The sequence below is a fragment of the Lethenteron reissneri genome, chromosome 16 (assembly GCF_015708825.2).
Source record: "Lethenteron reissneri isolate LAM-NWPU_2019-01 chromosome 16, ASM1570882v1, whole genome shotgun sequence".
NCBI lineage: Eukaryota > Metazoa > Chordata > Hyperoartia > Petromyzontiformes > Petromyzontidae > Lethenteron > Lethenteron reissneri.
The window spans coordinates 434,192-447,766 of record NC_083794.1 but is presented as its reverse complement, the minus strand read 5'-3'; the positions used below and the strand labels follow the sequence as shown (position 1 = coordinate 447,766).

The following is a 13,575-nucleotide window of genomic DNA, read 5'->3' as shown; positions in this document are numbered from 1 at the left end:
AGGGTTTGTTACATATAGATGTTGTCTTAAACATATAGCGTTTGATTCTCAGAATCCAGCCGCAATCAGCTGACTGGAATTGACATTGTCTTTGAACCGGATCCAGTTGACACTGTAGACACTAGAGAGACTGTAGACACTGTAGACGCTGTAGGTAACAGGGATACAAACATGGAGAACGCCGTGGTCACCCTCGGCGTGTGAACGACTTCCCCTGCTGTTCGTGGGAACTCTCAGCGAACACGGAGGACAAGCCCAAGTTCACTTTATTTAGCCCGGTGAGAACTCGGGAGACCAGGTTGAGTCTCCAGAGGGACCTGGGTCACCACAATGAAGGAAGCGATAACTTAGAGACGAGGACGACAATTCCTCAACCTTCCACCCGTCACCTGGACCCAGAGCGGCAATGACGGGCCAACCCCCCTCCCCTCTCCTCCCCGCCCCCCTCCACTCCTCCTCCTCCCAGCCCCTCCTCCTTCCCGCCCCCTTCCCCCGAAGAAAATCCCTCGACCCCCCCCCTCTGATGAGTCCGGTGTGGGACTGATGCCCGATACCGTCGATGCTCCTGGAACTACCGCTCGGAACGTCGCATCGTTGTTGATCTACACCCGTCGATGTGCGATGTGAGGGAGGATGTGGAATTCAAATATTGTATATATACACTAGCTGTACTACCCGGCTTCGCCCGGGACTTGGATCCACCACGCCCGGCCGCCTTTGTCTCCCAAGTGCCGATGTTAATACGCCACACCAGTTACTCGTTTGAGGCTGAGTCGACCTAGGGGAGGTTCAAATAATCGTCACCGGTGGTGGCCGTGAGCGGGAATCGAACTCGGTTCGCCGGGTTGGTAGCGCAGCGTAGCGTTAAGCACTACACCCACCGCTCCTCACACACCACACACGCACAGACACACACACAGACACACGCAGACACACACAGACAGACACAGACAGACACACACACACACAGACACACAGACAGCACGCTAAGCACTACACTACCGCTCCCCACACACCACACACGCACACACACAGACACACACACAGACACACACACAGACACAGACAGCACGCTAAGCACTACACTACCGTTCCCCCTACACAACACACGCGCGCGCGTCCATAGGTACACATACACGCGCTTGCTGCAGACACACACGACTTTCAGGGTGCGTAAGGCAGTAAACGACTGAAAAAATAAAGCGGCAATGCTGTGCGAGGAACGCCTTAGACCAGCAACACATTTGTGTAATGCGAGCGTAAACACACAAACACATACAAACACATACACACACATACACACACATACATACACACAGACATACACATACACACAAACACACACATACATGCACACAAACACATACACAATACACACACACATACATGCAGACACAGACAGACACATAACACACATACATACACACACATACATACACAAAAACACATACACACACATACATAGACACACACATACATACACACAAACACATGCACACACGTACATACACACATACATAGAGACACGCAGACATACACATAAAGACATAAAAAAAACCCACATACATACACACACACATACACACAAACACATACATACACATACATACACACATACATAGAGACACACAGAAATACACATAAACACAAACACACATACACATGACCCGGCTTCGCCCGGGACTTGGATCCACGATGCCCCGCCGCCTTTGTCTCCCCAGTGACGATGTTCACACACGACAGCAGTTACGCGTTTGAGGCTGAGTGGACCTAGGGGAGGGCCAGGTCCGTTTCAAATAATCGTCAGCGGTGGTGGGCGTGAGTTGGAATCGAACTGGGGTCGCTCAAGCAGCTTAATGACTGTTTGTACAAAGAACATATAAAGAATCGATTATAATAACCAGGCTACAGTCCACATTATAGACTGCCAGTACACGCAGTCAGCTTCATAAGCAGGCTAGAGTGTACATGATAGAGTGGCAGTACGCTCACCGAGCTTAATAAGCAGGCTACAGTGTACATGATAGACTGGCAGTACGCTCACCCAGCTTAATGAGTATTTGTACAGTGAACATTAAAGTAATCGATTGTTGGCGCGTTGGGTTTAAAAGTAATATTAATAGCACACATTGTGGTGGGGGTGTAGTGAAGAGTAGGAAAAACTTTGATGAATTTACCTCAGAGTGGCGTGGTGGGTGTCGAGGCCTAGTAGCGTGCAAAGCCTGCGGCCTCGCCTAAAATTGTCGGCTTGGAAGAGGCAGGGTACGGGTGGCGTTCCTTCCCCCCCCCCTCAGCGCTCCAACAATACTGTGTAATGGCTATTATTTAATTAAATACGGAGCTTATGAAAGTGGCGAAGGCGTGGCTAGCCGTTGGCAGAAGCAACCGCCGTCCAATGAAACTGCAGCCCTTGGCGAAGGCGTCGCTAGCCGTTGCCAGGTCCAATGAAAGCGGCGAAGGCGTGGCTAGCCGTTGCCAGGGGCAACCGCCGTCCAATGAAAGTGCGTATGGGCCGAAATACACACACACACACACAGACAGACAGACATGAACGATTTTATATATATAGATTAAAAAAAACGAGCACAACAATGAAGGAAATAGAAATCAGAGCAAAAAACACCAAATATTAATGGCAATAAACACCGCTGCGCTACTGGTGAGATGTGAATCGCGCCTAGGCCTCGGCAAGGTAAGGTAATTTACCCTTTTTACCGGGTCAAAGGGTAAAGGTAAAGGGTAAAGGTGTCGACATGCCAAGGGGTAAGGGTCAAGGGTAACAGGGTAAAGGTAGCTCGGAAGAATTACCCAGTAAGATAAAGGAAGCGCGAAGTATTACCCGGTAAATACGGTGCCTTGTTGACCGCTAGAAGCTCTGTGGCGCAGTCCGTGGCCTCCATTTAATAAGTAATATTGAAAAAAACCTTTTTTATAAACACGCTTTTATTAAATGTACGAGTAATAGCAGAACTCCACAACTCCAGGAAGTGGCCCCGAAGCTTGCCATCACGTAAGGGACCGTGGCCTATTACAGCCAACATCAGTTGATTGTGGACAATTAGACCCAAGCCGAAACATAACATAAAAAATAATGTTTTAAAATATATGTTTTCTATTTTTTATGATAGAATATAGTATTGTCATCAGTATGACATAAGTATACCAAGTTTGCAGTGATACCACATTGTGAAGTGGGTTAAAATTGAGTTACAAAATTTGAGGATACGACGACGACAACGACAGCAATGACAACGACAACAACAAGCGTGTAAAATTGTAATCATCGAGAGTATTCTATATGAGTAAAGTGCTCTACCTTGTAGCATTTACCGTTATAAACCTTTTTCATGTGTAGTAGTACCTCAGTAATTACCCTGTAATCGGGTAATTTGTGTGGGGTAAGGGTAAAAGGTAGGGTAAAGGTAGGCTCGTTGCTTTTTACCTTACCTGCTAAAGGGTAAAAGGTAGGGTAGAGTGATTGTATTGTGGTAAGGTAAAAGGTAGGGTAAAGGTAGGCTCGTTGTTTTTATCTTTTAGCTTTTACCTTACCTTGCCGAGGTCTAATCGCACCCCTGAGTATCAATCAATGTCCCACCGGAACATTCACCTCTTCTCCCGCATTCGCGTAACCTGGAGCTCTGGGGGGTTGAGTTGTGCGAGTTGAATAGGCGTTGGCGAGTAGCGTGGTCGCGTGATTGGAGCGTGAGTGTGCTGAGCGACGTGACAGCATGCGTTGTTTGCCTTTGCTTAGGCGAGCGAGATGAAGCCCTTGGTTGGAGCTGAGAATAAATTTAGTGACCCAGGCTGGATCAACAGCTTTTACGCTCAGGTAAGCCTCATCGTTCGCTACAAACACATTGCAATCACCATCGGTGAAGCAACAACTTTCTTGCTGATGTAATCCCTTACGTTGTTGCAATGTGTAGATTTTAAGGATTGTTAGACCGAGGTGAAAATACTCTGATGTTTAGGAGGCCAGGGTGGCAACGCAGTGGGAACAACTCGTGCCTCACAGCAAGAAGAGCCTGGGTTCAATTCCCGCCTCGGGCGCCTTAATGGGTACAGTTTCTACGATCTTGCCCTGTTCTGTGTGGAAAACGTCTGGGTTCTCTGGTCTCCTCTCATCGCTAAAGAAAAAAAAAAGCATACGATGTAGCTGGCATTGGCCAAACATCCCAATGTTGAAAAGTGACACTGCAAACGACTCGGTTGGGATCACACACACAGTAGCAACATCGACTGCTCCTGCAAAAACTTGGCAGGACCCTCCTGAAAAAGAGTCATGAGACTCGGCGAGGCTTTCTTGGGTAAACACGTGGAGTAAATAACAATAATATACAATATCTGCTGTCGCCCCAAGAGGTTTAAAATATACCATACACTACGTTCGTGACTGAGTGCATTTGTGAAACACTGCATACATTTCAAATTAGTCGCATTGCAGCAAGTAGTACCATGAGTATCCAGGTCTCCTGGGAAATGACAGGTGACTTGCTGTGTGTGTGTGCGTGGTTTGTAGATCACACCGGATGAGAACTCTTTCTTTAACACGATGGTGAACTACTACAAGTACCTGGCCAAGAAATCACTGGAGCAGCTGTCTTTAGGCTTAAACACCAAGTGTGTATATTTACATTTCGTCTGTTTGAAAACCAGTGTAAACGTTGTAACTTTGTCTTCCTGGGTAATCGATAAAATAAATACGCAGACAATAATCTTGCTTCCCACGCCAATTGAGCTATCTTTAAATCTTGACTTAAAGCTTTCGTGACTGCGGGAATTAATATCCTTTGGGTTTTTTGGTAAAGTCACCTAGATATGTTGAAAGAAAATAACAAAAAAACTACGACGTTTCGATCACAACACAAGCGGTCGTCGTCAGGAGGAAAAAATTATGACGATTGCTTGTGTTGTGATCGAAACGTCGTAGTTTATTTATTATCTTTCAACCTACCTATGTGACTTTACCGAAAGACCCAAAGAATATGAGCTCTGTTTGTTTTTGTTCCGCGTGTGTTTGTGAACAATCGTCTCACAACACGCACATGCTGCAAGTTCGTTCCATTCATCAAGAGCGCTCGTGACATCACGGAAGGGATCGAGTGATTCCATACGCCCAGCGATTCCAAAACCGTCACAGTACAGGGGCTGTTGTTGACTACCTCGCCTGGTGTGCAGGAGGTTGTCGGTTCGAACGCGACCCTGACGCCTGCTGTATATTGCAGTTTGAATGTCTCTCTCCCCGTGGTCGCGTGGAGTATTTGCTATAAATTTCCACGTGATGATAAGCCACTTCATTTGTGACCAGGTCACTTCTGAATAATAAAATAATAAATTAGAAAATTCTGTTTCAGTGCGGCCAGTTGGGGGCGTTACAGTTGAGGTCTCCCTTAAAGACAAAGGTCCCCCGTGGAGCCTTAGCAGACTCTTGGGGGTGGGTGTTGTGAGGGAGTAGTAGCTATGTAGAGCCCGTGACGGCGCACAAGAGGGTGGGTGGCATGCACCGCATCTAACCACCTTTATATCCCCAATGCTGATGTTTACACGCCGCACCAGGCACCCATTTAAGGCTGAGTCAACCTCGGGGAGGCCCAGGACCGTTTCAGTTATCGGTCACCGATGTTGTCTGTGAGCAGGAATTGAAGTTGGGGGTGCGTGGGGGGGAGCGTTGGGTGGGGGGCAGAGAAGGAGGGGGGCGCGAGGAGGGGTAGCGGGGCATCTGGAGTGTCCTCGGCAGGGTGCGGGCTGGACAGCAAATGCCGCTGGGTCACCTGGTGATGCCGACAAGTGCAGCATCCATTCAGTGCAGGACAACTCGCTTACGCAATTATTATTATTACACTGGTCAACACACTTTTCTGGCATAAGGTATTCCAACGGTTTTAAGGTAATTTTGGGGTGCTGATTCCAAATCTGGCATCAGTTTTTGTCTATCACATCAGGTTTTTGAGATATCAAATATTGCATTTTCAATAAAAACAGCAAATTTATGCTCATATGCGAATAGCTAAACAGACATCCATACAAGAATAAGATAAGATACAATATACAATAATAATGAAACAAACATTTAATGAGCCGTAGCACAACGTTGTGAGAGTGACTGCATATCAATGTGAGTGAATGCATATTACCATGTAAGAATTGAATTGTGAAGATAAGAAAATATGTACAAAAAGGTCATTCAAAATAGTGATGTTACATCTGCATAAACGACCTCTTCTTTGACGATCTCCGATGTACAGCTTGTGGACTGTCTCTCATCAAGGACCAGCAGTAATCTGCCATCATGTTTGAGTCCCGTCGGCCTTGGTAACGTTCTTCCATAACTTGAATGTCTTGATGAAAGCGTTCACCTTGCTCTTCGCTCACGTGACCCATGTTCTCTGCAAACTGGGCCAAGTGACTATGTAAGTAGTGAACCTTGATGCTCATTCTACATCCAAGTGCTTGGAAACTCAAGAGCAGCTCCTCCACCATCTCTCGATAGTTGTCCGCTTTCCTGTTCCCAAGGAAATTCCGCACCACATCAGAGAGTGCATTCCAAGCTCTAGCCTCTGCCGCAGTCATTGTTGTAACAAAGTGTGGATCCCTGATGAGTGTTCTTATTTGAGGGCCATCAAATATTCTTGCCTTTTTCTTCTTGGCACTGAGACTTGAAAAGGTTGAACATATATAGCTGAAGCAGTCTCCAGTGTGATCAAGAGCTTTGACGAATTGCTTCATTAACCCAAGTTTTATGTGCAGTGGGGGAAATACAATTTTATTCCTATCAACCAGAGGCTCATTCTTGATGTTCTTGTCACCAGGCGTCAAACTGATTCTTGGTGGCCAGTTCTTTTTAACCCAGTGTTCTAATGTAGCCCTACTGTCCCAGTAGCACAGGAAACGAGGGTATTTGGTGTGACCTCCTTGCTGACCCAGCAGAAAATTTACCATTTTCAAATCAACACAAATTAGCCATCCATGAACATGGTATTCCAATCTATCCAGAACAATCTTGATGTTGGCATACTCTTCATTCATTTTTACAGAGTGTCCTATTGGGATTGAGCCATATATATTTCTGTTGTGAAGTAACACACATTTCAAACTCCTTTTACTACTGTCAATAAAAAGTCTCCATTCACTTGAATCATATGCGGGCAGTCCCATATTGAGAAGAAGCCCTTCAACATCTTTACAATGAACAAGTTGACCATCTGAATGGAAGTACTTTCGCAGTGCTGCTTCTCTGTTACGATAAAAGGAGACACTAGTGCCAGGTCTGAGTAGTCCTTTCTCTTGCAGCCTGGAAGCCAACAATTCAGCAGACTGCTTTGGCAAATACAAATCTCTTACAAGATCATTCAATTCAGGCTGACTAAACGGAGAAATTTTATCACAATCTGCATCAGATGGCGTATATTTGATCTGTAGAAGCAGGTAAACTGAGGGATTCAACATCAATATCTGGTAGCTCAGTAAATACAGGCATAGGTATTTCCTCACAGTGCTCAACTAGTCGTCTGGCAGATGGGATATCTGGGTATTGTAAGTGTTGTTTGTTTTTCTTATTGAAACCTTTTACATTGACAAGGCAGAAGTAGCAGTTATCCAAATGGTTTGTAGGTTCTCTCCAAACCATTGGCACACCAAACTTCAGCTTAGCATTCTTTCCTTTAGACCATGATCGCAAAGTTTCAACACAGGTTTTACACACTTTGTGAGGAGCTCAATTTTTGTCTTGGTCTCCAAGTCGTACTTTAAAGTAGGCAAGATAAACCTTCTTGACGAAGGTATTGATGTTGCGCCTTTGATCCTGCAAAGTGAATCTGCCACAGATGTAGCAGAAGATATCTGGGTCAATACTGCATTTCCTTCTTTCGGATATTGTAGCCATTGTTAGATCACGCCCTGCAGAATAAAAATATTAAATAAATGTGGATATCTACATAAAATGATATTATAAACACTATACTAAAAATACAGCACCATATTTTAACACTAAACCAGTCACTGACTCGCAACAACTTGCAATCATAAGTTACAGAGTAAATTTCGGGTAATATCAATGAAAATGGGGTATGCCGATTGCATAAAAAATTAACCCGTAAAAACAAAGTTTTTCACTATAAATCCTTTATATGTGTGGCGGCTAGAGTCCTCTCGTCCTCTGGCTTGAGATGGCTGCCACCTATGGGTCAGATGATTGCCTGCCACCATTAAGCAATTGGTAATTAAATATAAAAAAAAAATTCCTAAAAAGTGTAAAGTTATGGAAAAAAATTTTCACGAAAATAAATTTGTCACGCAAACGAGTCTGTGTGCAAAATGGCAGCTCGATTGGATCACGGGAAGTGGGTTAAAAAACGACCGAAAGATTTGCACGGTCGTAAGAGCGCAAGCAAGTGAACTTAATATAAAGGATTAAAAAAATTAACCCGTAAAAACAAAGTTTTTCACTATAAATCCTTTATATGCGTGGCATCGGTTTCATTTTATTATTCATTTCTGTTTTTCTTGAGTAAGCAAGCAAGCAAGTGAAGTTAATATAAAGGATTTAAAAAGGAAAGATCACTTCTTGACATGCCCCGTATATTCCCGAGGGCACTAGCGTTGACCCGTTTTACCACTTTCAAGAACCTGGCGGCTTCAATGTAACTGCTCTATAAATAGTCTCCATTGTACAGCGTGGGGACAGGGATTTCATGCCATGTGGTTAGTCAACATTTGCGTCATCATGAAACGGGCGGCTACAGTCCTCTCGTCCTCTGGCTTGAGATGGCTGCCACCTATGGGTCAGATGATTGTCTGCCACAATTAAGCAATTGGCAATTTAATATTTTAAAAAATTTCCCTAAACAGTGTAAAATTTTGGAAAAAAAATTTTCTCGAAAATTAATTGTCAAGCACAACGAGTCTGTGTGCAAAATGTCAGCTCGATTGGATCACGGGAAGTGGGTTAAAAAACGCCTGAAAGATTTGCACGGTCCTAAGCAAGCAAGCAAGCACGCAAGCAAGCAAGCAAGTGAACTTAATATAAAGGATTTAAAAATGAGATGTGATAGAGCAAATCTGAGATCAGATTTGGAATCGGCACCCTGAAATTAGTCTAAAACAGCTGCAAAAGTCCAGGCCAGAATTTTTTTTTTGTTGACCAGTGTTATTTGCAATATTTTAGTTGTATTAGAGTAAATACACTAGTGTGTGTGTGTGTTTCACCGAAAATTCGGTAAGATGAGCATCGACCCATTGCTCATTTGCACGGGAAGTTGGCTTGAGTCGACTTCTCCCGGGCTCGTGAATGAAAGCGGTAGCGTGCATTGTCATCGCTGGGCAGCACGGTCCTCAATGTGACATCGTTCCGCACTCCGTGGCCGCTTTCTCATCTCGACGCGGTGTTTTTGCGTCTCCGCAGCCGCAACCTCTTTCCACCGCAGGAGGTGGAGAGTCGTTACCTCTACACAGACAACCGCAATAAGCTGTTCGTGCCCATGGGGATTCTACAGCCACCCTTCTACGACCTCCAGCAGAAGAGGTGTGTCCCCCTCCCCTTGTCCCCCCCCCTCCTTGTCCCCCCCCTCCCCTTGTCCCCCCCCCCCCTCCCCTTGTCCCCCCCTCCCCTTTGTCCCCCCTCCCCTTGTCCCCCCTTCCCTTGTCCCCCCCCCTCGCCTTGTCCCCCCCCCTCTCCTTGTCCCCCCCCCTCTCCTTGTCCCCCCCCCCCCTCCCCTTGTCCCCCCCCCTCCCCTTGTCCCCCCCTCCCCTTGTTTCCCCCCTATCCTTTGCCCCCTCTCTGAGGCAGCATGCGTTAAGCATAATCATTCTTGAGTGTCAGTGGAAGTCTACTCGGAGATTATTCATTACGCGTATGTCGTACGTGTATCTTCTCTCCAGAATCTGCGGTATGGAGCCATTGGGTCCGTCATCGCCAGACAGTTTCTGCATGGGTTCTATGGTGAAGGTAATGATGACACACCATCGTACGTCAATCATAGTTACACCGACATGCCGTCTTCCCGTTTTGGAAATTGTGTATCAGCTCCGATCAGCCATAGCAATGCAGGTGGTTTGATGGCTCACAGTTGACGTTTAGAGCAAAGATCCTAGCTCCAGTGGCCTTTGTGTGAGTTTATCTGTCCTCCCATTCTGCACGGGTTTCTTCAGGGTTCTCCAATTACCTCGCATCGCTAAAATCACGCACAGCGTAACTGGTGTTCGCCAAAACAGCCCAATGCTGAAACATGACCTGCCAATTGCTCAATTGGGATCACACAGCAGTAGCAGCAACATCGTTCCCTACTGCGAAATCTTGGCAGGACCTCCTGGGTACACAGGTGAAATCAAAATCAGATTATGGTCATTTCCCGCTTTGGCCCAGGAAGGGGTTGTGGCGGTAGAGTCGTGACGCTAGTGCCGGTAGCGTCGTGACGCTAGTGCCGGTAGAGTCGTGACGCTAGTGCCGGTGTGCCCCCCAGGGAGCCAGTATGATGCGAGCGGCGTCCACAAGCCGTGGTGGAGGAACGCGACGTGCGAGAAGTTTGAGGAGCGGGCGCGCTGCCTGGAGCATCAGTACGGGAACTACTCGAGCGGCGGGCTCGCCGTGAACGGCACGCGCACGCTGGCGGAGAACGTCGCCGACAACGGAGGGCCTCGACACCGCCCTGCATGTGAGAGCGCCGCCCCGTGCCAACGCGTTCACAAACACAGGGCGCCTGGAGCGGGCCGGTGGGGCTGAGTGCTGTTAGCAGAGAGCGTCTATGAAGGCCGACGTGGCACAAGAGGGGGTGGGTGGCCAGCACCATGCCCGGCCGCCTTTGTTTCCCGAGTGGCGATGTTTTACACACCGGACCAGGTACTAATTTTTTAGGCTGAGTCGACCTTTGGGTAGGCCCAGAACCTGTTAAAATAATCGTCACTGGTGTTGGCTGTGAGCAGAAATCGAACTCTGTTCACTGGGTTCGTAGCGCAGCACGCTGACCGCTACGCTACCACATTGCATTGACACACACAGACATACAGTGACACAAAGACGAAGATGCCCACGAACCCCAATCAACATCGCACCCCTGACCAACCCCGCTAATGGCACTTGCTCCCTCTGGTGCGCAAGCTGCTCCAACACATCGCCACAGTGGCGAGCTGTATACAGGAGGTCGTGGGTTCAAACCCAACCCCAACGCCTGTGTATTTGAAGTTTGTATGTTCTCCCAGTGGTGGCATGGATTTTTCTCCGGGTCCTCCGGTTTTTCTCTCCACATTTAGAACCAACGTGCATTTAAAGTATTTTTCTTGTTCATGTGATGATAGCCACTTCGTTGAGCTATCATTTCTGGCCAGGTCACTTCTGGAAAAGAGCTGTATAGTTTAGTGGGCCTTACCTGGTCAAATAAAAACATTGTTTAGTTTTTAGGTTATTTTGAAAGAAAAACTGCGGTGGCCGTCCTCTTGGGCGCGTTCTCTCCTTGGGCTTCCACTCCGCCGTTAGTCTCGACCACCGGCCACACATCCCTCCTTGCGTGACACGTTCCGCCCAAACCCCACTCACTGTTATTATTAAATATTTTAAACATCCCTTGATTGCCCACGACAAGCAATAAAATATCAACTGCTCTTGAAAAGTAGCTGTTAAACTTTTGCAAGGAGCACCTCTGTGCCAGTTATTGTTCTAGGGAAAGTTTTGGACGAAAACCAAAACCATCGCGGGTTACAACTGAAAATAGTGGCAGCTGCAGCTGTGGCAGCGAGGTCACGAGAACGCATCGATACAATACCACGCGCATGCAACAGCGGCACGAGCTTGCAAACACGTAATTACAAGGGTTGTTATACTAAGTCTCTTAGAATTGTTTGGGCTTATAAATAGTCAATAAGCTCAAATAAGTTGAATGTGGAGGCCGCTGCCGATGACTGCAAGGGCCGATGCAGTTGTGGTGCCGGGAGTGATGATAAAAAAGTGTCTGAGACTCAGTGAGGCTTTGTTCAGTAAACGGAGAGGCATAATAATGAGAATAATGTATCGGAAACATTTCAAAACTGTTCGCAAGTGTCTAATGAGTTGTGTGTGCGGTGCTGTGTCAGGCCTATGAGGACTGGATCGCCAAGAACGGAGAGGAGCCACAGCTGCCCTTCCTCGGCCTGAATGCTCGACAGACGTTTTTCGTCAGCTTTGCTCAGGTGCCCCACTCCCTGCACCCAGCGCTCCGCTCCGTGCCGCGTCACCGCCACTCGGCACAGCCCCTCGCACCCGCCACTTAACGATAAACCACCGTGCGCGTACGAGAAGCACGGGAGTGCGCACGTCGACTTGCACGTAGGCACGCTACGTACAGCGCACTCGTGTTCCCTGCGGCTCACAGCACTGTCACACGACAAATGTAAAACCTGCGCATGTTAATTTCTTGTGAACAGCTAAATTAGTCGTTCGTGTTGCCACTGGGTTTGTTTTGCTTACAGCAAAAAGTAGCCTTTTCATGCAATTTTAGATAAATCATTGCTTATATGTTGTTAAATTTAAAAAATACATAACTTTTTATGAAACCTGCTCTAGGAAACCGGTAGCAACACGGCTGTGAGTGAGCTACTTGGGGCTCCCAAAGTGTAACATGTGTAATGGGTTCCGGAGACACTTGTAGAGGTAACTTATTTATTACAATGCAACACCTCAACAGTCCTGATACTCTGTTACAGCCTAGGTACACAGCCTAGGTACACAGCCTAGGTAGACAGCCTAGGTACACAGCCTAGGTACAGAGCTTAGGTAGACAGCCTAGGTACACAGCCTAGCGACGCAGCCTAGCGACACAGCCTACTCTTAGCGTACCTGACTCTAGCTACGCTCTGGGGTCCTCCGGCTACAATTACCCTAGGGGAGGCTACCTGACCCGACCCAGCCAAGGTGCGGGTCTAGACTCTGGCTTCCTCGGAACTCGCCCTTACAAGGACGTAGAGCCGGGAGTCCCAGAGTCCCACCACTGGCCCGCACAATGTCCCGACCCTTACAAGGACAAGCGGGACGAGGGGGTCCAGGGTCCTAAGCTGGCTGGTCTTGGGGCTTGAGCTGCGACTGGCCCCGATCGGCCAGGGAGCGACCCTTTTATGCCTCTTGCCCATCGAGGGGTGGGGTTGTGTGGGGTCCCAGATAGCCCACAGAGCGCACACAGCCCCCCGTTGGTGGCGCCAAGGGGCTTAGCTGTCTGGGTTGCCTGGGATCCTAGGGCCTGGCGCCGAGGGCTTATCTGTCTAGGATCCTAGAGCCCCCAGCAGCCCCTCCCCTCTTGGGCTGGCACAGTGGCCCCTCCCCTGGGGGTCCGAGCTACCTGCTGGTAAGTGTGGCCCATCTATGGCACTACACATGTGACGAGAGTTGGTGGTCGGGGAACCATCTTCTAGGATTGTCAACCAAACCCAGACATGCTCGTCAATCAACCTAGGCCTACCATTCCTCTGCGGTATCCTAAATACAGGAATTCTCTGCTATATGTAAAGGATGTGTTCCTGCTACTTAACTCGAAATTACTTCAAGTGAATTCTAATTTCCCATAGACATAATGTTAAAATCAGAGGTTGCGTTCCTGGCCAACATTTCTGGAATAA

General features: G+C 47.5%; 1 protein-coding gene across 1 annotated transcript in view; it reads left to right on the top strand.

The window, feature by feature from the left end:
• LOC133342833 (endothelin-converting enzyme 1-like) overlaps positions 1–13,369 on the top strand; it is a 56,079-nt gene extending 42,710 nt beyond the window's left edge. The window contains 7 exon segments of the mRNA XM_061552143.1: positions 3,752–3,829; positions 4,520–4,620; positions 9,401–9,522; positions 9,878–9,943; positions 10,458–10,627; positions 10,629–10,649; positions 12,061–13,369. Coding sequence (XP_061408127.1) covers positions 3,752–3,829; positions 4,520–4,620; positions 9,401–9,522; positions 9,878–9,943; positions 10,458–10,627; positions 10,629–10,649; positions 12,061–12,237 — 735 coding nt within the window. The 3' untranslated portion in view covers positions 12,238–13,369.
• The last annotated feature ends 206 nt before the right edge of the window (positions 13,370–13,575 follow it).